Source organism: Poromitra crassiceps (assembly GCF_964638095.1).
Source record: "Poromitra crassiceps genome assembly, chromosome: 25".
Lineage (NCBI taxonomy): Eukaryota > Metazoa > Chordata > Actinopteri > Beryciformes > Melamphaidae > Poromitra > Poromitra crassiceps.
In genome coordinates this window covers 6,452,109-6,478,291 of record NC_139649.1, presented here as the reverse complement: position 1 = coordinate 6,478,291, position 26,183 = coordinate 6,452,109, and the positions used below count along the sequence as shown (strand labels likewise).

The following is a 26,183-nucleotide window of genomic DNA, read 5'->3' as shown; positions in this document are numbered from 1 at the left end:
GTTTGGTCATGTCTGGAGTACGGGGCGTTTGGCTGCTGCTGCTGTGGGGCTGCGTCTGCCTCTGGCTCCCCAGCCTGGCTGAGGGCGCTCTGGTCATCTCCCGCGACCATGCTACTGTACAGGTAATGTCACTGGGACACCTTTTCTATTCTGCTCTCAATTTGCATATCACATAAGTACCATCTTTACCCAGTCCACGTACATTTTTTTGTAGTTTTAGTTCATTTTTTAATGCAGCCACTCGTCTACTTTTTATCCTGGATGTTCCCATCTGTACTGGAGGCTATTCCACTGACAGCAACTTTGCTACTATCTCCCGATGTTCTGTTTCTCATACACATTAATGTCTCTTTCTCCTGTGAGTCTGAGTGTCAGAGAGAAGGTGAATATTCAGGTGGGATTAAGTCGTGTATTTATTCTTCTTCTTAGAAGCTAGTTCATGTTATGACAGTGTTGTTGTTGTTGTTGTTGTTTTTTAGATTCATTCTCATGTCTTGATCATTTCTGTCGAATTAATTTATTTTCTAATATCTTGGCGACGTCACGTCGGTCGACCCTGCTGTGTGTGTGTGTCCTCCAGGAGACACAAGGTGCCGCCACATCGCGCCAGGTGACTTGACTATTTACAGACACAAAATCTGTGATTTCTATGCTGTCATGACTTTACTGTGAAGTGCTTATACAATTTCCACTCGACAGATCACCCATTTATACAGCACCCATAAAGCAGCTTTGCCAGCACAACCTGCCATCTTTACACCGTCTAACATTTTGATTTATCAGGAATACTTACTTCTAGTTAATAGAAATCCCATCGTTATTGTGCTTTTATCCAAATCTAAACACTAGCGGATTCCAAATCTAAACACTATAGCTAATTTCTTGTTGTTTTTTCTTACAGAAAAGAAGTACAGCTGACACAATGGTAAGGGGAAAAAACTGTTTGGATGAGGATGAGGATGATGGTGATGACTATCCACACTATCCCTGCTTAGAACATCATCCCAGCAGCCGGCTCGACTCGCCCAAACTGTCACACCACATCACGGCAGAATTGGAATCAATGACTAATGTTTAGTTTGTGTGAACGAAGCTGGAATAATTTTCATTGGCACCAATCATGGCAACGCTCTCTGGGCTGTACCCAGTGGTAGCCTCAACGCGAGAGTCAGCCTGCTGCTCATGCTGAGTCACAGACAAGGACCCTAATATTCCACTGTAGGCTCCATTCAACAAGGCCCTACTTTTTCATACATATAGCAACCAAAATAAAACTGTACTTGTCAAAACGTTGTTGTCCGTTGATCCGGGCTATTCGTGTTCTTAAATATTGTGTCGTTTCGAATTCCAAGCCGTCTTTGTCGTGCCTGTCATTTCTGTTCTTCCGGATGTATAATCACAGGTTTCCACCCGTAGCCACAGCAGCAGAGATGGCGCTGTTTCCCCACTGGGAAGCGGAAGAACAACAACGGCCATTTTCAATTGAAAAGACACAAGGCTCTGGACAAAAACGGCTCGTATATGGAAACTACGGAATATTTAAGAACACGAACAGCCCGGCTCGGGCGGACAACAACCTTGCATTTAAGACAAGTGCTGTTTTATTGTGAAAAAGTAGGGCCCTATTGAATGGAGCCTACAGTGGAATATTAGGGTCCTTGTCTGAGACTCAGCATGAGAAGCAGGCTGATTCTCACATTGAGAGGCTACAACTAGCCCACAACTATAGCTACAACAGGCCAGAGAGTGTTGCTATGATTGGTGCCAATAAATGAACAAATATATTTGTTTTAATGTGATTGCTACATCTATGAAAAAGTTAGTACGGCCTTTGCGAACGGAGCCCGCAGTGAAAACACAGCCTCCTTGTGTGAGACTATGATTGAGTGAAACAAATGAGTAGTCGAATTCTGAGGCTATCTCTCCATCTGCTCCTCATCCATCTCTCCCTCTCGTCTCTCTTGCCTCAGGTGGAGGTGTACAGCGTCACAGTGGACTGCACCGTGGCATCTCGCTTTGCTCACACAGTCATGACCTCCAGCGCTCTGAACAAGGGCAACTCCTCCCAGGAGATCTTCTTTGAAGTGGAGCTGCCCAAGACCGCCTTCATCACCAACTTCAGCATGTTAGTCTGTCTCCAGCTATTTCCGCTTCCTGTGTCTCTTCCTGTAGAGAGAGAAATACTGCTGCATCCGCAGACAGCCATAACGCAGACAGCCATAACGCAGACAGCCATAACGCAGACAGCCATAACGCAGACAGCCATAACGCGGCTGCGGATGCAGCAGTATTTCTCTCCGGTTCTTCACAATGAGGCTGCAAAGCAGATCGTTGTGCTTGTGTTGGATGACAAGTTGACTCTCGTCAATGCTCCGTCTGGTGGTCAGGGCATTTTGTCATTCTTCTTCTCTTATATAAAAGGGAGTCAGTGGGTTCTGTCTGTCTGTCTGCCTGTCTGTCTGTCTGTCTGTCTGCGATTTTTGTCCCACGTTGTTGGTCACGTTTTGGGACAAGTGGTGGCCCAACGGTTAGAGAAGCGAGCTTGTGACCGGAAGGTCGTGTGTGTGTGTGTGTGTGTGTGTGTGTGTGTGCGAGACCCCGCAGCGGCCGAGCTAGGGAGCCCGTGGAGCGGGCGAACCCAGGTGATCGAGCGCGCGTAATGTGCAAGATTTCTAGTTCCCTAAAAATGCACTAGTCACTAAAAAACCACTACTGCTTATTTTGTAGTTGCTAATCACCATTTTACTACTATTGTAATTTTAGAACAGAACATTGACAATAATAAATGACTAGCCTACACAAGTACTAGAGCCACATTTGTGTGACTTTTTGATGGCAGAATAGCTAATTAGTCATTAGTATCTATTAAATTAGAACTAATATTCATAATATAAACAACTAGTAAAATTACAGTCAATGCTTTTTGTGACTAATGCTTTCCCCTCCCAGGCTGATTGAGAGTCAGGTCTATGTTAACTGTTCTTTCCCCTCCCAGGCTGATTGAGAGTCAGATCTATGTTGGGGTGGTGAAGGAGAAAGAGAAAGCCAAGAAGGAGTATGCGAAGGCTGTTTCCACAGGACAGACTGCTGGCCTAGTCAAGTAAGTCAGGCTGGGCAGTGAGAATACCCATTTCCTTCCCTGTTCACTGATGATACCAACTTGATTTGAAGTCACTAATGAAAATTGCCAATGAGGGGATGGTTAGTATCTACAGTGGTGACCGGTTAGTATCTCAACATGGCTTCAACACAATAAATTATACAACATTTTTAACTAACACAAACCCAAAGCAATTCATCTCAGACAGTTTGTCATATTGTACAGATGTAAACAGGGCCGCTGGAAGTCATTTTAAGCAGGGGGTGCTGGGAGGAAGGGACTCTCGGTGGGGCCCGCAAGAAATTTGACGTTTTTTTTTTTTTTAATTGCCATATTTAGAGGAATATCTCATTTTAAATTAACATTAGGATACTGTTGTGATGTAATTATTCAGTATTTTCTCATTTTCTCACTCATTCAGGGCAAAGAGGGAGATATATAGCATGATGATAATGCTCTATATCTCCCTATTTGCTCTGAATACACCAGTTAACATGACACTGACTTAACATGATAGAAATATTATCAGCAAACTTAATGACTAGACTAATTATTCTGATGTGAATGGCAATGATTATATCAAGAAACATTGACTCCTCTCTTTGTGGGAGGTGCATTTTTGAGTAGGCTATTAAAATATCATGTCAAGTTCACATTTCTTTATTGCCAGATTTAACAATTCGTATTGGTTGTTGGTTGGTTCAACACAACATGTTGCGCGCATGCGAGCTTCTTCTTCTCTAGCCTACAAGCATGTAACTTCCTTGATTGTTATTGTTGATAATTCTATTTAAATAGGCTACATTTTCAGTATATCAATAATGGAATCATTTCCCGAAACATTCCCAAACAAGAAAGGAACATAGTGCACTGCAAAATATTTTTAATTACATTAGTAAAAGAAAAAAAAATTGGGGGGAAAAAATCATCTCGCCACTAGGGGGTGCTGCAGGTGCTGCAGCACCCGTACTTCCCGCGGCCCTGGATGTAAAGATGATTATTTTCCTAATTTCTAGTTAATTTCCGAGTATAATTATAATTATTGCTGTCATTGGTGTCTGTATGTTACAGGGCGTCGGGAAGAAAGATGGAGAAGTTCTCTGTGTCTGTCAACATTGCAGCCAATAGCAACGTGACTTTCACTCTGACCTATGAGGAACTCCTTCAGAGGAAATTCGGCGTGTATGAGATTCTGACTCGGGTTAAACCCAAACAGCTGGTCCAGAACTTTCAGGTGATGCCATGTTCCTATTCACATCCTTTTTCTGTGATTTCCAGGGTCTAACACATTCTTTCTCCCCCTCTCTCTCTCTCTTGTGTGTGTGTGTGTGTGTGTGTGCAGATTGAGGCAGATATCTACGAGCACCAGGGCATTGCATTTGTTGATGCCTTTGCAGCCTTCCTATCTAATGATCTGCTCCCTCTGGTGGAGAAAACCGTCACAGAAACAAAGGTTTGACTCCTGGCTCCATCTCCACCATAATATTTAATTAAATTAAGAGCCCAACCAGAAACAGTTAAATATTTGATGAGTAACTTACTGCAAAACTGAATGTCGTGCGATCTCTTTGTCAGGCACACATCTCCTTCTCACCGACACTGGACCAGCAGAGGAAGTGTCCAGGATGTGATGGCACACTGCTCGACGGAGATTTCATCATCAAGTACGACGTGAACCGGGCGAAGAGCCTAGGGGACATTCAGGTCAGATATCAACCACCAACAAGTAGCTCAATATCAGCTCTCACCTCGATATCGACTGCATGAACCTAATCTTAAACGATGTCTTTTGTCATTTCTTTCACATTTATATGACAAATGATGCGTTATGCAAATCTCTCTCCTTCAGATTGTGAACGGATACTTTGTGCACTTCTTCGCTCCTCCTGACTTACCCAGAGTCCCAAAGAATGTGGTGTTTGTCATTGACAGGAGTGGCTCAATGTACGGAGCAAAGATGCGACAGGTGAGGAAATGACACAGAGTCTCAAAATGAATGTGGTTCTGGCTCATTGATGTGAAACATGATGCACACACAGCACATTTTTTGATCTGTATCCGTTGTGGTGAGTTCCAGTGAGACCAAACATTTCTTTCAGGTAGACTTTTGTGAGTGTACATTACGTCAGTACTCAATTTTTGCTTATGTGCACACTTTGACCTCTGACCTTGTTTACCCCTTTGTAGACCAGAGAAGCAATGCTGGCCATCCTCCCAGAGCTCCACGAGGAGGACTACTTTGGTATCATCAAGTTTGATCATGAGATTAACCCCTGGAAGAAGAGCCTTAACAAGGCAACGAAGGAAAACGTGGCCGAAGGCATGAGATACGTCAGAACAATAACGGACAATGGAGGTGAGCGTCAAACACCTGCATTTAGCCAAATGTCAAATATAATTTAAATTACTATTTGAATGACTATTGAAAGCCAAGATGGTGCAAAGGCGGTAGAAATTCAACATCATACAGTATATACGAATTACAATATGTGTCAATGACATGTTGTGTGTTGTTCCCCTTCCAGGAACCGATATCAATGGTGCTGTATTGAGAGCTGTGGACATGCTGGTCAACGACAGGAAGAACAATCGCCTCCCAGAGAGGAGCGTGGATATGATTATTTTACTGACTGATGGAATGCCCAATAGTGGTGAGCATGCTAACTGGAAATTATTGTGCGTGTGTGTGTGTGTGTGTGTGTGTGTGCGCACGCGCGCGTGTGTGTGTGTCCTTTCATCCATGCATTTTTATTTGTGTGTACTGTGTGTCTGTGCAGGTGAAAGCTCTCTCCCAACGATCCAGGAGAATGTAAAGCGTGCTGTTGGCGGGAAAATGTCTCTGTTCTGTCTGGGCTTTGGGAACGATGTAGATTACTCCTTCCTGGATGTGATGGCCAAACAAAACAAGGGAGTGGCCCGCAGAATCTACGAGGGCTCCGATGCCACCATTCAGCTCCAGGTGGAGTGATGCAGGGGGTTATTATAACAGGATTGCCTAGTCAGGTAGTCTCCATTGCTGCCTCCCGCTCCTGGTCAAAATCACTAGAGATCCAACATTTGTGAGCCTATAGATTTGTTTATCTGCTTGCTGTAAAAACACAAGAGCCAAGATGTCTTACATTTTTTGACATCTTTGATCGATTACGTTAACCCATCTACGGCACGTTCCCTATGTAAATATTACGGTAACTTATGTCTATGTATTTATTGCAGGGTTTCTATGAGGAAGTGGCCAGTCCTCTGCTCACAGAGGTGGACCTCCGTTACCCTGACAACGCAGTGGACTTCTTGACCACCAACCACTTCGACCAGTTGTTCAACGGCACAGAGATCGTGGTGGCCGGTCGGCTGAGCGACAACGACATGGACAACTTCCTGGTGGAAGTGTTTGGCAAGGGGGTGAGAGAGGGAAACCACAGCCATTTACGTGGTGTGTGCATGTGATAGACATGTTGAGGTGGACGGATGAGAACATTTCTTCTCCTCTCATCTTCTCTGTAGTATGGCGAGGACTTCCTGGTGCAGGGCCAGGCCAGCACTGTGGAATGGGACGTGATCTACCCAGACGTGGGCTACATCTTTGGGGACTTCACAGAGCGTCTGTGGGCCTACCTCACCATCCAACAGCTGATGGAGAAGAGGTCTGTTTGAGCACTTTCAATCTAGCTGTGGTAGAGCTTTGAGATGAACCCCACAGGTCTGATGCAGATCTTTCTGAGGATAAACATTCTTTGATAATACTTTTTGCCCTATCTCATCTGAGAGCCTGTGATAAAATGTGTAAAGAAATCATGCGTGATGAGCTGGTCAGTTTTTCGAATGCCACAGCTGCCACCTCATATGTATTTTATTCTTCTATCAGTAAGATCGGCGATCCAGACGAGAAAGCCAATGCCACTGCGATGGCCCTGGAAATGTCCCTTCAGTACAGCTTCGTCACCCCGCTCACCTCCATGGTGGTCACCAAGCCTGAGACTGAGGACGGACCAAGCGGCCCCCTCATCGCTGACAAGCTGACCGAAGGTACGGGTGGAGGGGGAGGACAGAGAGGGTTGGAAAGAGTTATTCGGACATAGTAGTTGGGGGCTTGTGTGGGTAAGGTCCGTGTTCACGGGAGCGCGCTCACAATGGACAATTGTGTCTATATCGATGGTCTAAAACATACTGAGCGAGTCTGAGTGATGTCTGGATATATTCAGGAGTTCACTGCATGTTTAGAAATGGGCTATTAATACTGAGTTGACTGGGCCGGCTTTCCCCAACATGATACAACACCTCATTACAACGAGGTGTTGTCATGTCACTAGGGCTGCAACTAACGATTATTTTCATAATCGATTAATCTGTCGGTTATTTTCTCGATTAATCGATTAGTTGTTTGGTCTATAAAATGTCAGAAAATGGTGGCAAATGACGATCAGTGTTTCCCAAAGCCCAAGATGACGCCCTCAAATGTCTTGTTTTGTCCCCAACTCAAAGATAGTATCAGTTTACGGTCATACAGGAGTAAAGAAACCAGAAAATATTCACATTTAAGAAGCTGGAATCAGAGAATTTGGACCTTTCCTCTTAAAATTGTACTCAAAACGATTAATCGATTATCAAAATAGTTGTCGATTAATCTTCTGTCGATCGAATAATCGATTAATCGATTAATTGTTGCAGCTATACATGTCAGGCTGGGAAAAACCTGCCCACCTAGTGCTATATATAGTTTCCGCATGCACTGAATGATACCAGCAGATACTGATATTCTACTTTATATTGTACAATGTTGTCCAACATGTTTTTTCCTTCTTCTTTTTGGACAGAGCAAAGGCAACAGGCTGATAGGTTAACGCCCAAACAGACAAGCTATCAGTATGCACCCCCCCAAATATCCACTTCACACTATTCCTACGCTGCCTCTGCTCCCACATATTTTGGTAAGTCTCCCCTCATCCGTTTTTGACATAGTGTGTTATTTAACTTATTAATGCATGCACAGTCTTATTTTATAACTTGGTTGGTGGGGTTAATACTGAAAAAGTGACACATAAGCTCTTCCACGTGATCATGATGCCGTCTGTTTGAGTATCATGAGTTGTCTTTTGACTCGGACGATGTCTGTGCAGTGGATGGAGATCCCCATTTCATGATCGAGCTTCCAGACAGAGAGGACGCGCTGTGCTTCAACATCAACGACAACCCAGGAACCATTTTCAACCTGGTCCGAGACCCCGTCTCAGGTCAGCCCTGGCTCATGATTATCATCAGTTATGAGTTTCTTCCCTTTTTGTAAAGAGCCCTTAAAGAGCTTCCTGCTCATGTGCTGTACTTCCTGCACCAAATGACACCAGGAAGTACTGCGAATGAAGGTAGAGAGACCAATAATGATAGTAGTGATAGTGATAGTGACAGTAATAGTAATAGTGAAAACTGCTCCAAATGACATCATGTGGACCAGGAAGTTCTGTGAATGAACAGGGAACTCTCGGACAAGGCAAGATGGAGAGAAGTTAAACATAGTTAATTTGCATATATACTACCAAATACAATTAGACAGAAAGCTGGTTGTAAATCAGCAAAGTGGCCCTTCAAGTTCCAAATAGTTTTCTCATGTTCTTTTTCTTAATGTGTCTTAATTACACTTTTGTACACCAAGATTTAAATACTATCTAATAAAGTGTTGGTTCTGGTGAATTTAAAGCCTGGTAAAATAGCTCTTCTGTGAGACACTGGAATAGATCATACCCTAGAGTTAATCAGCTTAAGAGTGAACTGAATTCCATGTCGCTTCCTCAGGCATTTTGGTCAATGGCCAGACCATCGGAGATAAGCAAATCCCCCCCGATGGTAAAATCAACACCTACTTTGGCCGTTTTGGAATCGTCCACCAGAAGCTGGGGGTGAGACTGGAGGTGACGACTCAGGACATCACTGTGTCCCAGGACGGCACACGGGTCAAGCTGCTGTGGTCCGATGCTGCTGGCCTCAAGGGACCTAAGTGAGTGCTGCCTTTGAGATGGTCAGCTCTCAGTGACAGAGGGAGATACAAGAGCAACATCAATGTGATATCTAAGCTAAGCTAAGCTAAGATAAAAGCTAAGATACGCTAAGTTCAGGATGTGTCCCTGGTTTCCTCTTTGCTCTGAACACCAGTCGCTCCATCTCTCTTTTCCCTCCCCTCTTCTTCCTGCCTTTCTCCTCTTCTTCTTCCCACCGCCTTGCGTCGCCCCTCTCTCCTCTGCCTCCTCTCTCCTCTGCCTCCTCTCTCCCTCCTCTCTCCTCTGCCTCCTCTCTCCTCTGCCTCCTCTCTCCTCTGCCTCCTCTCTCTCCCTCCTCCAGGATTGATCTTCTGTTGACCAAGGATCGCAGCCTGATGGTCACTCTACGAGATTCAGTCAAGTTTGTGATCCTGCTGCATAAAGTGTGGGAGAAGCACCCGTACCATCAAGACTACCTGGGTTTCTACACGCTGGACAGCCACCTCCTCTCCCCTTCTGTTCACGGCCTGCTAGGTACAACACGACACACTTGGGGGGCAACTAGAGTGGAAGGTTTAGTTGTCGATCAAGCCAAGTAATATGCCTTAATTAGATGTATACTATGTGTTGATGTATCATAATGTGTCACTCCATAGTGCCATGTATCATAATGTGTCACTCCATAGTGCCCCATAACTCCAGAAACATAGCCCACAGAACAACAAACTTAAAGTTCAAGTTGTATTGAATTAGTCAAACTGACAAAGTCAGGCAGAACAGTGACAACACTAGACCCTGATTGGCTGACAAACCAGCTCCTCTAATGAGGTAAATGCAAAGTTGAATGATTGGAAGCATTTTAGTCATTGTTCATAAGGTGAGCCAATCAAGAAGTATTGTACCGTGTTGACTGGAGTTAGTCTGAAACCACCTGTAAGAAAAAGGATGGATTTGTAAACTTTAAATGTAACCGACCAAACATCTTCATTAAACATCTTTGATAATGTAATAAACATTTTAGTTCGCTATTCCCATAGTAGACATTACAATGTGTTTTTTATTTTATTTTAAATTGTTTAAAAAAGAATGAAAATAAAATGAAGGGCCCCCACACAGAACAATTCTCAGTTGAGATTATGTTCATTTACCATGGTGGACCTCCCTCCAGGTCAGTTCTACCACGGAGTTGAGTTTGAGGTGGGAGCCCTTCGCCCCACAGAAGTCCCCGAGAAACCAGACGCCACCATGTACTTTAAAGGACAGGAGCTCAACGTGACCAGGTAGGCCTCACTAGACTCCTCATATCAATGACTAGGCCTAAGTGTCTACTAAGTGAACTCTGATTGTGTCGTTTTCAATGCACAGCGTTAATGTTAGTGGGTGTGTGTGTGTTTCTCTCTCTCTTGGTCCACAGAGGATGGCAGAGGGACTTCAGGAAGGACGTGAAGAATGGAGACAATGTTCCCTGCTGGTTTGTGCACAGTAATGGAACTGGCCTCATCGATGGGAGTGCCTCAGACTACATTGTGTCAGGCCTCTTTAAGACTGCCTGACAATAAGCTAGCAGACAACGTCATCAATATCTCAATTCATCATTCGATTTGGCATCACATTCGGATCACATTTATTCAATGAATGTATTAGTTTTTGTAAATTGCAGTTTTTATAATTTTGATATTTAATTGTATTGTAGAACTCTGCCTGTAGCTACTTTGCTGCACACTGTGAATACACCATCTTGTACCAAAGTGAAATAGGTTTAATTTAAAGCATTCCATTGAGCCGTATAGGAATCTGTACGGGGAATGACAGGTGTCAGGTGATACCAAATAAATGTGCCTTCCACATTAACACCTCTTTGCATCTTTATTGACCTTGGTGATGAGAAATTGCCTCGCAGTTACTTCATAGTCATACGATCCACATTAAGAAGGCATATTACCAAATAACTCTTTGTTACCACCACCGTCTGTCTGTTAGCAGGATATCTCAAAAAGCTGGGCATGATTTGAACTTGCATGAAAGCTGGCCCAAGGAAGAACTGATTATTAATTAGATAAGTAATCAATTAATTAACAAATTAATGAATTTGACATTGATTGGCCCAAAAGGGGGCATGGCAGATTTATTACTGGAATTGTCATCACCGATAGTAGTTACAGTTCTGTGGAATCTGGTGGGCCACACCTCCTGATGACGAGCCATGGTATATGCAGGAAAACACACACAAACAAAAGCTGAATGGACACGTCCAGACTGGTAGAGCAGCACTGCTGCTGCTGGTGGTGAAGTAGTGTGTGTGGTTTCAGCAACAAAATGTAGAACATTATATAACCAGTGTGTTGGATCATTTCTGGACAATGATACACACCAATCTACCAGAGTGCACGCACACACACACATACACGCGCATGCACGGGCACACACGCACACACACACACACACACACGCACGCACGCACGCACGCACACACACACACACACACACACACACATACACGCGCATGCACGAGCACACACGCACACACACACACACACACGCACGCACGCACGCACGCACACGCACACACACACACACACACACACACACACACACACACACACACACACACACACACACACACACACACACACACACACAAAAGAGTTACAGAAACAAGGGTCCCTCCTCCTGGAGCACAGAAGATGGGCGGAGTGAAGCTGTTATGGGTAGATGTTTACGCAATGAGCCTAGGATTCTCTCCACACTGGGTCTCAGCCATGCCAGGAGTAAGGTCTCCATGTTTTGCAGGCCTGCCTGTGCTGTGGATCATACTGCTGTGGGTGTGTGTCTGCCTCTGGCTTCCAGCTCAGGCCCACCGAGCTCTGATCATCTCCCGGAGAGATGCTTTCACCCAGGTAATTAAAGTAACAATATGCTACAGCTTTTTCTTACCCCGCTACTTCTGGCTCATACAAGCGCATTAGCGCCCGGCGAACGTCACGCATTTTCCCATTTTACACTGTGACATTTTCACGTCTAGGTCTAAATGCCGGCTCCTACCTGAGTCTTCACGTGAAGTGAAGACGCTATCCGATGTAAAACATCCTCTTCTTTTAATGACACCTAGTTGTTGCATCCAAATTGTTGCATAAAATCCACTTTTCTGTCTCTCAAAAACCGAAAAGCATTTATCTGGCGCACCGCTTCTTCTTCTTCTCTGATCTGAAGCAACCCGGAACAACGACTTCCGGGTTGCTCGAGGTGCTCCAAATAAATGCTTTTCGGTTTTTGAGAGACAGAAAAGTGGATTTTATGCAACAATTTGGATGCAACAACTAGGTGTCATTAAAAGAAGAGGGTGTTTTACATCGGATAGGAGCCGGTGTTATGCCGAGAGATGCCCCCCCCTGCTCACGGGGGCGCGCAAGGTCTCCTCCTGGATTCGAACCTCGGTTTACGAGACAAGCGCAAAATTCAACACCACGACGTTCAAACCGAGCTCTCTACGGTATGAGCTATACTATTCATTGAATTACATGGGGGCCGCGCACATATATACTCTATCTCGCACACAACTCGTAGACTACACGATTGTAGGCTCAACAATCGGGAGGACAGGTTATTTTATGTGATGTGTACAAGACTATAATATTATGTAACAGACTAAAATTATGTTGCAGACCAGTGCAGACTTGCTTTGGTCTAGTCAGTCACAGCTAGCTAGCGACTAAGTAGGCTAGGCTACTTGTGCATCATGCATGCCCAGTGCTGCATTTTATAGTATTGCGCTAAACTATTAACCATATGTGTCCTGGAAGCATTTTGCTGGCACCACATAGCCTATATAGTCCCATATTTATGATATTTCATTCAGGAAATTTAACAGGGGGGGGGGCAATACTGCTGCCGAGATACCCCCCCCCCCTGCTAAGGCCAGGTGACTGTTGCCCAGAGATGGGGACTTGAGACTTGGTGACTTGGACTTGAGTCGACTTGAGTCCCTGTTTCAATCACTTGCGACTTGACTTGACAAAAACTGAATGACTTGAGACTTGACTTGGACTTGGAAGTTAAAGACTCGGGACTTGACTTGACTTGAGACGTAATGACTTGGATGACTTGTTTGTGTTCATCAGTTTAAATATTAAATATTAACTTGTTCAACGTGTTCAAGTGTCTGTGTAAAGTTATCCGGTATGCAAGTTCCCATGATAACCCATTCTCATTCAAATATCTTGAGGTGAGAGGTCAAGGGACGTCTTTGAAAATGGCAATGCAATTTTTTTCCCTGGCCAAAATTTAGCCTATAACTAACTAAGTTTCTTTTCTTTCTTTCTTTCTTTCTTTCTCTCTTTCTTTCTTTCTTACACTTTCATGGACAGCATGAAGGAAGCAGAGCTAACAGACTTACCCTTGTTGTACAATGCAGTCAGTGACCCATACAGTGTTCACTGTGGGGAAGTTGTCAGTCAGCAAGTTAATGAATTGTGAATTGTAAACTAATAAATTAAATGTGTTGACATCAGACAATATGAGGATCTGATTCTTATCTCTGATCACAAGATCCTATTGTTAGAGAAAGCACGCTGATGGCATGGTGGCTCAGTGCTTTACACTGTTGCCACTGTTGCCTCACAGCAAGAATGTCCCGGGTTCGAACCCCGCTCCGTCCCAGGTCCTTCCTGTGTGGAGTTTGCATGTTCTACCCATGTTTGTGTGGGTTTCCTCCGGGTGCTGCGGTTTCCTCCCACCATCAAAGACATGTATGTTAGGGTTAATACGTCAGTGCCCCTGACCAAGGCAACGGCAAAAGAACTGGAGTTGGTCCCCGGGCGCTGCACTGCGGCTGCCCACTGCTCCTAGTTCTAAGAAGGTTCCTAGTAGAGGATCTGTCAAATGCAGAGGATGAATTTCTCCATGGGGATAAATAAAGGATAACTTAACTTAAGCACCAACATACTAATAATACTAATTATTATTTTTGCATATAGCCAGCATGAAGGAGTTCATACAGTATCTAATCTCATGTCAGGGTGAAGTAGGCTAGTAGTAGTTTCAGATTCCATTTAGATTCCATATTTAGATTTCCATATTTACCATACCCCCCTCCATATTTGTACTTTTTGATTACATTTAGATAACATTTCTATGGTGCAATTACTTTTGAGTTACATCTTCACCCATAATATTTTCATCTCTTAGCATTTAATTTTATTCTCATCTGAACTTCCCTGGCAAATTTGTTCAACTTGAAAAACAAACTTCCTGTGGTGTAAAGTTCACAGCCCGTGACATCGTCATCAGGTTCGGTGGAGCCCTTTGGACTTCCTTCTCCGTCTTCATATCACATGCTTTATGGTTCAAACGTTCACATCTTTATTATCCCCGAGGAGCAATTTGTTGTACAGCCAGCAGTAACCATATAACCATCAGACAAAGCCAAATACTGAGGTAACACTTTACAGGTTAGCATGACGGTTGTTACCAATGGATGCATTCGGTCTGGTCTTCTAGTTTCATGATGCTGTATCGTCACTATAGCTTTATAAATGAGTCTGCTACAGCCTCTGAAAGATAGTCATGTTGGCCACTGGAAGTGTCTTGCAAAAAGGGCACAGTCAGAGGTTAAAAAGGCAGCAGTTTTGGCACCACCTGGGGGTCTACCTGTGCACGTCCCTGTGTGAGTGCAAGCTGGAAATGGCATCGTCATGATTGGATGACTCACTCATGCTCCTCCTTACGGCATTGTCATGATTGGATGACTGGCTGTCAGTCACACTCCTCTCACTGGATTTTTTTCCCATGGAGAAGGCACTTACATTAGTAGTTATTTAAGCATACAATTATTTGACTTTTGTTTGGTTTCATTTATTTAATTATAATACAAATTAATTCATTTGTCATACTTTTTGAACAGGTTAGATAAATTGGTCAATAATATCACTACAGTATTAGACAGATATGCTACTAATACTGTACCGTGTCTTTTATCTTTATAAAGCAAGGTAAGACTAGTATCTTGGGAGGGGGGGAAGTGACTTGAGACTTGGGACTTGACTTGCCTTAACTAAGGACTCGACTTGACTTGACTTGATATAACCTGTGACTTGACTTGACTTGCAAAAAACAAAATGACTTGGGACTTGCTTGAGACTTGGACCAAATGACTTGGGACTTACTTGAAACTTGGACCAAAGTGACTTGGTCCCATGTCTGCTGTTGCCTCTATGAAATTCTCAATGTCACTCACAGACAGCCATAAATATCAGCTGCTAACTGGGTTTCACCCTATAGTCTCTGAAAGGAAATTTAACAGGGGGGGGGGGGGGCAATACTGCTGCCGAGATACCCCCCCCCCCCTGCTAAGGCCAGGTGACTGTTGCCTCTATGAAATTCTCAATGTCACTCAAAAACAGTCATAAATATCAGCTGCTAACTGGGTTTCACCCTATAGTCTCTGAAAGGAAATTTAACAGGGGGGGCAATACGTTCGTCCAGGTAGGACACGTGCAGGTATGATTGGTGCAGATCCCATCACTGCCTGATCACACGCAAAAACAATTTGTGTGTGTGTGTGTGTGTGTGTGTGTGTGTGTGTGTGTGTGTGTGTGTGTGTGTGTGAATGCGTTCCTCCCGTATCTCGAGAACCGTTGGTCGGATCTACTTCAAACTTTGGTGTACTAAGGTGTCTGCAACATTCGGTTCTCTTTTTCTCTTTTCATTTCTCTGTTTGACCATCAAACAGAGAAATGAAAAGAGAAAAAGAGAACTGAATGTTGCAGACTCGGGGAGAACAACAGCCCCAACGTGACCTTTCAGCTCGGTGTTGACCACAGCAACAACTTTACGAGTCTAACTTCCCCATAAATAAAGTGATGAAATCACACTTTCTTTAGCTGAATGCCAAATTGTTATATGTCTTATTCTTGATTATGAACATTGACAAATGTTCTGTCTTGCCCTCGTGTCACATTGAAGCTTATTATTATTGCCCTGATTCAAGCATGTGTTGTCTTGCTAAGTATAATAATAGCACTCAATAAACAGAAGAACAAGGAGAGAGAATGAGAGAGAGAAGAGAACAAGAAAACACAAGGCAAGAGGAGAGCAAGGCAAACAATCTAGCTAATCTACAGCCTAACCTACCCTATCCTAACCTAGTGGCATCCCTCAGCCTTAACCCTGACTGCAGAGACCCGGGCCTAGAGATGGGAAATATACACAGTTACTTGCTACTTGTGTGTAAAAAAGAAAAAAACACATGTTGCATGAAGAATTACACCTCAATGAGGTCAACAACAGACACGTTTGTGTCTCCCTTTCCCTGCTCTCTCCTTGTGGGAAAAAAGTGACTTGACTTAACTAAGGACTCGACTCGACTTGACTTGACTTGACAAAACCTGTGATTTGACTTGACTTGACTTGCCCAAAACAAAATGACTTGGGACTTGCTTGAGACTTGGACCAAATGACTTGGGACTTACTTGAGACTTGGACCGAAGTGACTTGGTCCCATGTCTGCTATATACCCTTCCCTCCAATCGCCCCCATTCCAACGTCGTCTTCAGCTGCCCCGCCCCCTGCTGCACAGCCACAGAGCTGATTGGCTCACTGTTCGAGTCCATCAACATGTTCAGTGCACGTCTCTTTGCAATCATGTCTTTCTCTGATAAGCAGTCATACTTTGTTGTGTTCCAGGAGATGGGTGCAAAGGGTGCCAGGTCGATTAAGGTACTGCACTTGAACTATATACAAGCAAATAGGCTGCTATGGTCTTGCTGGCTTTTCATTCTGTGCTGTGGTTAGTTACCCCCCCCGCCCCCCCCCCCCCCCCCCCCGCCCCTCAGTTTCTGGCTCAAATGTCACTCTCATATTGTCTCCGAAAGTCAAAGATAAAGATTTTGATAGATTGTCAAAATAAACAGTGTAGTTTAATCTCTTTCTTTTTTCTACAGAAAAGAAGCACAAACGATGAAAAAGTAAGGAATTCTTATTGATGCAATATTTAAATACTGTTTATAGAATAATCTGCATGTGTTACATGTAGCGTTTTTAAAACAATGTATCATCGATCGTCACACAATGTAAAATGCAGTGCAGAGGGCAGAAGCCCAGCAGGGGCCGGTTGCACAAAGCACCTTAAGTTCAGATTTTCCTTAAGGTGCGTTCACACCGACCTATTAAAGTTTTTCGCTGGCATCGAGTTTACATACAAAGTCAATGCAAACGAGCGATTGAGCGTATATTCGCCCGGGAGAAAAATCGCTGGGCGTCGCTGGGCGTTGACTGTTGGCAAGCGAAATTTCGTTGCCAACAGTCGCTCGCCGCTCAACGCTGATTGGCTGCCGTAACCCCAGAGTATTTATTCATTCTTGCATCGGGGGAAAACACAGTTGTGTTGTTTGCGTTTTCATCCTGTCTAACGTTAGAGCTGTCTGCTGCTTGTTTCTTGACAGTGAAGATCTCTCTCGTTTCACTCGCTCCACCAATTAAGTGTGTTTTGTGCAACAGATTTTATTTTATGGACACCTTAAATCGGACTATAAGGAAACTCTTAACTTAAGGTGCTTTGTGCAACTGGCCCTGTTTTTTTTTTTTTTTTTTTTTTTGCAATGATTTTTTGTTCGTGGTAATTATACTGATGTCTCAGAATTCATGTGGTAATCATTTGATATTAAAATGTAGGTATTTCTCACACTCGTTGCTCTGCGTCCATCCTCTCAGACAGTGGAGGTGTACAGCGTCACAGTGCACTGCACCGTGGTGTCTCGGTTCGCTCGCACAGTCATGACCTCCAGCGCTCTGAACAAGGGCAACTCCTCCCAGGAGATCTTCTTTGAAGTGGAGCTGCCCAAGACCGCCTTCATCACCAACTTCAGCATGTCAGTCAAAAGAAACAGAAGAAAAGGCAAGTTAGTAGCCTAATGTGTCTTCCTCCATCTTTGTCAACTGTTCTTTTGCCTTCCCAGGGAGATCGAGAGTCAGGTCTATGTCGGGGAGGTGAAGGAGAAAGGCAAAGCCAAGAAGGAGTATGAGAAGGCTGTTTCCACAGGACAGACTGCTGGACTGGTCAAGTATGTCCACCTGAAACAATCAAGGGGTGACTCAGACATGAGTGAATCTCACATGAAAGTAACGAGTACATTTCTTCCAGGGCTTCGGGAAGAAAGATGGAGAAGTTCTCTGTGTCTGTCAACATTGCAGCCAATAGCAAGGTGACTTTCACTCTGACCTATGAGGAGCTCCTTCAGAGGAAATTCGGCGTGTATGAGATTCTGACTCGGGTTAAACCCAAACAGCTGGTCCAGAACTTTCAGGTGATGCCATGTTCCTATTCACATCCTTTTTCTGTGATTTCCGGGGTCTAACACATTCTTTCTCCCCCTCTCTCTCCTAATTATCTCAAGTTTCTTTGCATCAAACTCTGTCATTGGTCACCAGTGTTGGGCAAGTTACTTTCAAAATGTAATATACTACATATTACTAGTTACTTTCATTTAAAAGTAATAAGTTACTTTACAATATTACTGTCTGTGTAGAGTAACTCGTTACTTATTACACTACTTTTGCATTACTTTCACCAAAACAACAGCAGCAGCAGAATGACATCGCTGCCCCAGGACCATCCCAAAAAATAATTTAAACCGCCTTGAAGTCAGTGTAAACAATCCAAAATTCAAAATGTTATTCTTTTCCTTTGTTATTGTCATCTGTAGTGGTTATTTGTATACAAACACACAGTTTGATTAGGAAATGATTGAATCTTTTTTAAATATGTGCTTTGATTTAATAAAATGTAACTCAATTTGTAACTTGAGTTACTTGACAAAGTAACTGGTATAATATTACTGAAATCCTATAAGTAATAAGTTATATTACTGAGTTACTGCTAAAAGTAACATATTACATGTAATATGTTACTTTTGTAATGAGTTACCCCCAACACTGTTGGTCACTAATCTACCATTCTCTGACTCTTAGAAACTCTTATGTTCATTCTGGGCATTATTGCTAAAATCATTTTACATTCACTGTATACCCTGTGCTATGTATTACTGTATAGAAGGCACTGTAACTGTAAATGGGTGGTTTTGAACATTTATGTGCCCCTAAGCAATGACCCAAAATAATTGTGTGTGTATGTGTGTGTGTGTGTGTGTGTGCAGATTGAGGCAGATATCTACGAGCCCCAGGGCATTGCATTTGTTGATGCCTTTACAGCCTTCCTATCTAATGATCTGCTCCCTCTGGTGGAGAAAACCGTCACAGAAACAAAGGTTTGACTCCTGGCTCCATCTCCACCATAATATTTAATTAAATTAAGAGCCCAACCAGAAACTGTTAAATATTTGATGAGTAACTTACTGCAAAACTGAATGTCGTGCGATCTCTTTGTCAGGCACACATCTCTTTCTCACCGACACTGGACCAGCAGAGGAAGTGTCCAGGATGTGATGGCACACTGCTCGACGGAGATTGCATCATCAAGTACGACGTGAAGCGGGCGAAGAGCCTAGGGGACATTCAGGTCAGATATCAACCACCAACAAGTAGCTCAATATCAGCTCTCACCTTTTTTATTTGATTTTATTTGTTTATTCATACACACACAAGAAATTTCACAATACAAATAGCTTCATATACAACAATGATGCAGTGTGTACGAAAGGGTACCCCAAGGAAGCTACTAAAAGCTTATTAGAGGGGGCCCACAAATAAAGCAAGAAAATAATGTCCAGAGGGTAGGGTATTGGTCATATACCCACCAGAACCAAAGACATAACCAGCAGACACAACAGCAAACAAGACAAAACAATAAACAGAAACAATCCCAAATATTATATATATGCATTTAACGTTCTATACTTACGATCAAACATAATTTGACAGTAGACATTTTTTTTTTACTTTTTCTTGAAAGAGGAGACAGAATATGACATTTTTAATGATACATCAAGCTCATTCCAAATTTGCGGACCTCTACACACAACACTGAAACTAGTACATTTTAGTTTTCGTTTTTTCCCACGGACTAGGTACTTTTCTCTGGTGTCATATGAGTGTGTAGGAAGGTGAATTGGAATGAGTTCACACAGTCTAAGATTTAACTTATGCACAGCCTGGAACATCATACACGCATTCTGAAGATAATTATACTCTGTGAGCCTCAAAAGACCATAGCGGCAGAAAAGTGGACTAGTGGGAGAATTATAGTCTGCCCATGATAAGGCACGAATGACCTTCTTTTGGAGAACCTGTAATTTTTTTAGGTGACTGGGAAATGTGTTGCACCATATGACATTACAGTAGTTAAGGTGTGGCTCAAATAAGGTTTTATATAAGGTAAGAAGTGCAGAATGAGGAAGATAATGTCGTAGTTTAAAGAACAAGCCAACATATCTGGATAACCGTTTAGTTAAACCATCAATATGACATTTGAAGTTTAGGAATTCATCTATGAGGACCCCCAGAAATTTAGTGGAGCTAACTCTCGCAATATTCAATCCATTTATTTTAGGACGAACCTGTTCAGCATCATTTTTCTTTTTACTTGAACGAAACACAATGTAGTTTGTTTTATTGATGTTCAGAGAGAGTTTATTGCATGCAAACCAAGTGTTTACATTGGCAAGCTCTGCATTTAGGATTCGTTCCAGTTCGTTTGGAATCCTGTGTGACATGAACAGGTTGGTGTCGTCAGCAAATAATACTTTATGGAAGACATGCGAGGAATTAACAAAATCATTAATGTATAAAATAAAGAGAAGAGGCCCCAAAATGGAGCCCTGGGGAACCCCATATTTGATGGGCTTGTGTCGTGAGTTATAATCATTTATGCAAACATACTGTTGTCTTTCATACAAATAGCTTTTGAACCAGTTGAGGGCTAAGCCTCTAATACCATAATGCTGCAGTTTGTAAGTCAGGATTTCAAAGTCAATGGTGTCGATTGCTTTCGATAAGTCTAGAAAGATGCCAATTCCACCTCGATATCGACTGCATGAACCTAATCTTAAACGATGTCTTTTGTCATTTCTTTCACATTTATATCACAAATGATGCGTTATGCAAATCTCTCTCCTTCAGATTGTGAACGGATACTTTGTGCACTTCTTCGCTCCTCCTGATTTACCCAGAGTCCCAAAGAATGTGGTGTTTGTCATTGACAGGAGTGGCTCAATGGGCGGAGCAAAGATGCAACAGGTGAGGAAATGACACAGAGTCTCAAAATGAATGTGGTTCTGGCTCATTGATGTAAAACATGATACACACACAGCACATTTTTTGATCTGTATCCGTTGTGGTGAGTTCCAGTGAGACCAAACATTTCTTTCAGGTAGACTTTTGTGAGTGTACATTATGTCAGTACTCAATTTTTGCTCATGTGCACACTTTGACCTCTGATCTTGTTTACCCCTTTGTAGACCAGAGAAGCAATGCTGGCCATCCTCCCAGAGCTCCACGAGGAGGACTACTTTGCTATCATCAAGTTTGATGATGAGATTAACCCCTGGAAGAAGACCCTTACCAAGGCAACGAAGGAAAACGTGGCCGAAGGCATGAGCTATGTCAGAACAATAACGGACAATGGAGGTGAGCGTCAAACACCTGCATTTAGCCAAATGTCAAATATAATTTAAATGACTATTTGAATGACTATTGAAAGCCAAGATGGTGCAAAACCGGTAGAAATTCAACATCATACAGTATATACGAATTACAATATGTGTCAATGACATGTTGTGTGTTGTTCCTCTTCCAGGAACCGATATCAATGGTGCTGTATTGAGAGCTGTGGACATGTTGATCAACGACAGGAAGAACAATCGCCTCCCAGAGAGGAGCGTGGATATGATTATTTTATTGACTGATGGAATGCCCAATAGTGGTGAGCATGCTAACTGGAAATTATTGTGCGTGCGTGTGTGTGTGTGCGCGCGCGTGTGTGTGTCCTTTCATCCATGCATTTTTCATTGTGCATTTTTCTTTGTGTGTACTGTGTGTCTGTGCAGGTGAAAGCTCTCTCCCAAGGATCCAGGAGAATGTAAAGCGTGCTGTTGGTGGGAAAATGTCTCTGTTCTGTCTGGGCTTTGGGAACGATGTGGATTACTCCTTCCTGGATGTGATGGCCAAACAAAACAAGGGAGTGGCCCGCAGAATCTACGAGGCCTCAGATGCCACCATTCAGCTCCAGGTGGGTGATGAAGGGGCTTATTATAACAGGATTGCCTAGTCAGCTAACCTCCATTGCTGCCTCCCGCTCCTGGTCAAAATCACTAGAGATCAAGGAGGTACGGTGGTGCAGTGGTAAGCACTATCGCCTCACAGCTCGAAGGTCGTGGGTTTCGATTCCCACCTGGGCCGATGTGAACACTGAAGGAATGCGTGCCCGTCCGCATGTCCTCGAGTGCCCACCACCCGGGTGGGGTCGGCAAAATGGCCTTTCTGTGTGGAGTTTGCATGTTCTCCCCGTGCCTCCCGGGGGTCTCCTTCATATATAGGAACCCCCTTCACAAAAACATGCAACATCCTGGTTGCTTATATGGTTCCTCCTCTGATCGTTAAGGGCGCCTGTTCAGAGGGAGGGGAACTGGTTGGAATAGCGTGAACCTCCCACGTGCTATGTCCTACCGGTGAAGCTTCCTCGGGCAGGTGAAAAGATGCGGCTGACTTGACTGCCCATGTCTCGGAGGATGCATGGAATCAGTCTCGGCTCTCCCCAGATCGGCAGAGGATGGAGTAGCAACCAGGATTGAGTAATTCAAATGAGCACTAAAACGGGGGATAAAAATGGGATAAAAAATCGGGGGGGGGAAAAAACATTTTAAAAAAAATCACTAGAGATCCAACATTTGTGAGCCTAATAGATTTGTTTATCTGCTTGCTGTAAAAACACAAGAGCCAAGATGTCTTACATTTTTCTCTGTGGTGGTTTGATCGATTACGTTAACCCATCTACGGCACGTTCCCTATGTAAATATTACGGTAACGTTATGTCTATGTATTTATTGCAGGGTTTCTATGAGGAAGTGGCCAGTCCTCTGCTCTCAGAGGTGGACCTCCGTTACCCTGACAACGCAGTGGTCTTCTTGACCACCAACCACTTCGACCAGTTGTTCAACGGCACAGAGATCGTGGTGGCCGGTCGGCTGAGAGACAACGACATGGACAACTTCCTGGTGGAAGTGTTTGGCAAGGGGGTGAGAGAGGGAAACCACAGCCATTTACGTGGTGTGTGCATGTGATAGACATGTTGAGGTGGACGGATGAGAACATTTCTTCTCCTCTCATCTTCTCTGTAGTATGACGAGGACTTCCTGGTGCAGGGCCAGGCCAGCACTGTGGAATGGGACGTGATCTACCCAGACGTGGGCTACATCTTTGGGGACTTCACAGAGCGTCTGTGGGCCTACCTCACCATCCAACAGCTGATGGAGAAGAGGTCTGTTTGAGCACTTTCAATCTAGCTGTGGTAGAGCTTTGAGATGAACCCCACAGGTCTGATGCAGATCTTTCTGAGGATAAATATTCTTTGATAATACTTTTTGCCCTATCTCATCTGAGAGCCAGTGATAAAATGTGTAAAGAAATCATGTGTGATGAACTGGTCAGTTTTTTCGAATGCCACAGCTGCCACCTCCTATGTATTTGATTCTTCTCTCAGTAAGAGCGGCGATCCAGATGAGAAAGCCAATGCCACTGCGATGGCCCTGGAAATGTCCCTTCAGTACAGCTTCGTCACCCCACTCACCTCCATGGTGGTCACCAAGCCTGAGACTAAGGACGGACCAAGCGGCCCCCTCATCGCTGACAAGCTGACCGAAGGTACGGGTGGAGGGGGAGGACAGAGAGGGTTGGAAAGAGTTATTCGGACATAGTAGTTGGGGGCTTGTGTGGGTAAGGTCCGTGTTCACGGGAGTGCGCTCACAATGGACAATTGTGTCTATATCGATGGTCTAAATATATTGGTATGGATATGGTCTGGATATATTCAGGAGTTCACTGCATGTTTAGAAATGGGCCGGCTTTCCCCAACATGATATAACACCTCATTACAACGAGGTGTTGTCATGTCACTAGGACTGCAACTAACGATTATTTTCATAATCGATTAATCTGTCGGTTATTTTCTCGATTAATCGATTAGTTGTTTGGTCTATAAAATGTCAGAAAATGGTGGCAAATGACGATCAGTGTTTCCCAAAGCCCAAGATGAGATGACGCTCTCAAATGTCTTGTTTTGTTCACAACTCAAAGATAATAGCAGTTTACTGTCATACAGGACTCAGGAGTAAAGAAACCAGAAAATATTCACAGTTAAGAAGCTGGGATCAGAGAATCTGGACCTTTTCTCTTAAAATTGTACTCAAAACGATGATCAAAATAGTTGTCGATTAATTTTCTGTCGATCGACTAATCGATTAATCATTGCAGCTCTACATGTCACGTTGGGAAAAACCTGCCCATGTACTGCTATATACAATCATGACCTGAATTAGCTATTAAATACATGTTTCCGCATGCACTGAATGACACCAGCAGATACTGATATTCTACTTTATATTGTACAATATCCAACATTGTTTTTGTCCATCTCTTTTTTCGACAGAGCAAAGGCAACAGGCTGAGAGGTTAATGCCCAAACAGAGAAGCTATCAGTATCCACACTCACACACACATTCCCCCTATTCCTACGATTCCTACGATTCCTACGATTCCTACGATTCCGACTATTTATACGATTCCTACTATTCCTCTGCTCCCACATATTTTGGTAAGTCCCCCCTCATCTTTTATTTTTTATTTTTTATTTTTTTCCACATTTTTGCAGAACAATAAACAAACAAGACAAATGTTGGAGAAAAATATAAGTTCCATTGGCATTTCCTAATCAATAAGCTATATTTGCATACACATAATTATGCTACAATAAGTCTACCTCCAGAAGTTCTCTGACGACTCTGCGATAGTTGGATGTATCAGAGATGGCGATGAAGATGAGTATCGGGATGTGGTGGCCAACTTTGTCACATGGTGTGAGCAGAACCACCTGCAGCTCAACGTGTCAAAGACAAAGGAGCTGGTGGTGGACCTGAGGAGGGTCAAGGCTCTGGTAACCCCTGTTTCAATCCACGGGGTCAGTGTTGACATAGTGGAAGATTACAAGTACCTTGGACTGTACATTGACAATAAACTAGACTGGGCTAAGAACTCTGGTGCACTCTACAAGAAGGGGCAAAGCCGTCTCTACTTCCTGAGATGGCTGAGGTCCTTCAACGTCTGCCGGACCATGCTGAGGATGTTCTATGAGTCGGTAGTGGCTAGTGCCTTCCTATTGTGTGCTGGGGCAGCAGGCTGAAGGCAGTGGACGCCAACAGACTCAACACACTGATCCTTAAGGCCAGGGACATTGTGGGGCTGGATCTGGGCTCTCTGACTGCGGTGTCGGAGAAGAGAACGTTGTCCAGGCTACGCTCCATCATGAGCAATGACTCGCACCCACTCCACGGCGTGCTAGTCAAACACAGGAGCACGTTCAGTGAGAGGCTGATCCCACCTAGATGCAATACGGAGAGGCACAGGAAGTCATTCCTGCCTGTGGCCATCGGACTATTTAATGCCTCTCTTAAAAAAGCACCTCGGAGACGCTCAGTCTCCCTGAGACTGAGCCAGCCGATATGTTAACTGTGCCTGGCTGAGCCACGTGTAACGTAAAGGGCAAGCCGACTTGCATCAGTTTCAGTTTGCATCAGTTTGTCCAGTGTGCAATAACGGTAATTGTCACGTAATGTATAGGCTACTTACTCTACTTATTTTGCTTACTTTATACGTATTCTACTTATTTTGCTTATTTTTTGCTTACTATCGCATTTTACTACTGTTTATTTTATGCTATGTTGTGTTCTGTGTGCGAGCTACTGTAACCTGTCCCAATTTCCCCCCGGGGATCATTAAAGTCTTTCTGATTCTGATTCTGATTTTGGCCCAGAATGCCGTTAATGAGGGGCAGAACCAAAAGGCATGAGATAGTGTGCCCCCTGACACCTATCACACAGTGGAGAGACAGAAGGGAAGATCTTGTGTAATTTATACTTTGAGTAATGAAGACGGTGAGCAACTTTAAATTGGATCAG

At 43.7% G+C, this 26,183-nt stretch overlaps 2 protein-coding genes across 2 annotated transcripts; both read left to right on the top strand.

Moving 5' to 3' along the window:
• Positions 1–10,887, top strand: LOC310798477 (inter-alpha-trypsin inhibitor heavy chain H3-like). Its single transcript, XM_083661017.1, has 21 exons — positions 1–122; positions 581–610; positions 902–925; positions 1,971–2,125; positions 2,996–3,100; positions 4,172–4,334; positions 4,443–4,553; positions 4,676–4,804; positions 4,950–5,066; positions 5,288–5,456; positions 5,626–5,751; positions 5,878–6,059; positions 6,314–6,499; positions 6,602–6,741; positions 6,963–7,123; positions 7,912–8,025; positions 8,215–8,328; positions 8,885–9,086; positions 9,428–9,600; positions 10,235–10,346; positions 10,481–10,887. The coding sequence occupies exons 1-21, from the start codon at positions 9–11 to the stop codon at positions 10,617–10,619; spliced, it is 2,766 nt and encodes a 921-aa protein (XP_083517143.1). The 5' UTR covers positions 1–8; the 3' UTR covers positions 10,620–10,887.
• Positions 10,888–11,835: 948 nt separating this feature from the next.
• On the top strand, positions 11,836–25,988 carry LOC310798514 (inter-alpha-trypsin inhibitor heavy chain H3-like). Its single transcript, XM_083661049.1, has 16 exons — positions 11,836–11,963; positions 16,747–16,779; positions 17,004–17,027; positions 17,773–17,930; positions 18,018–18,122; positions 18,203–18,365; positions 19,215–19,325; positions 19,448–19,576; positions 21,136–21,252; positions 21,474–21,642; positions 21,812–21,937; positions 22,062–22,243; positions 23,064–23,249; positions 23,352–23,491; positions 23,714–23,874; positions 24,659–25,988. The coding sequence occupies exons 2-16, from the start codon at positions 16,750–16,752 to the stop codon at positions 24,886–24,888; spliced, it is 2,031 nt and encodes a 676-aa protein (XP_083517175.1). The 5' UTR covers positions 11,836–11,963; positions 16,747–16,749; the 3' UTR covers positions 24,889–25,988.
• The last annotated feature ends 195 nt before the right edge of the window (positions 25,989–26,183 follow it).

What these genes read in the sequence shown, in the direction of transcription:
- LOC310798477 (XM_083661017.1), top strand. Translation starts at nt 9, where the DNA reads ATGTCTGGAGTACGGGGCGTTTGGCTGCTGCTGCTGTGGGGCTGCGTC. An exon ending in TTCATCACCAACTTCAGCAT is followed by an intron (nt 2,126 to 2,995) that starts GTTAGTCTGTCT and finishes TTCCCCTCCCAG; the next exon opens with GCTGATTGAGAGTCAGATCT. An exon ending in AGCTGGTCCAGAACTTTCAG is followed by an intron (nt 4,335 to 4,442) that starts GTGATGCCATGT and finishes GTGTGTGTGCAG; the next exon opens with ATTGAGGCAGATATCTACGA.
- LOC310798514 (XM_083661049.1), top strand. Translation starts at nt 16,750, where the DNA reads ATGGGTGCAAAGGGTGCCAGGTCGATTAAG. An exon ending in TTCATCACCAACTTCAGCAT is followed by an intron (nt 17,931 to 18,017) that starts GTCAGTCAAAAG and finishes TTGCCTTCCCAG; the next exon opens with GGAGATCGAGAGTCAGGTCT. An exon ending in CAGACTGCTGGACTGGTCAA is followed by an intron (nt 18,123 to 18,202) that starts GTATGTCCACCT and finishes CATTTCTTCCAG; the next exon opens with GGCTTCGGGAAGAAAGATGG.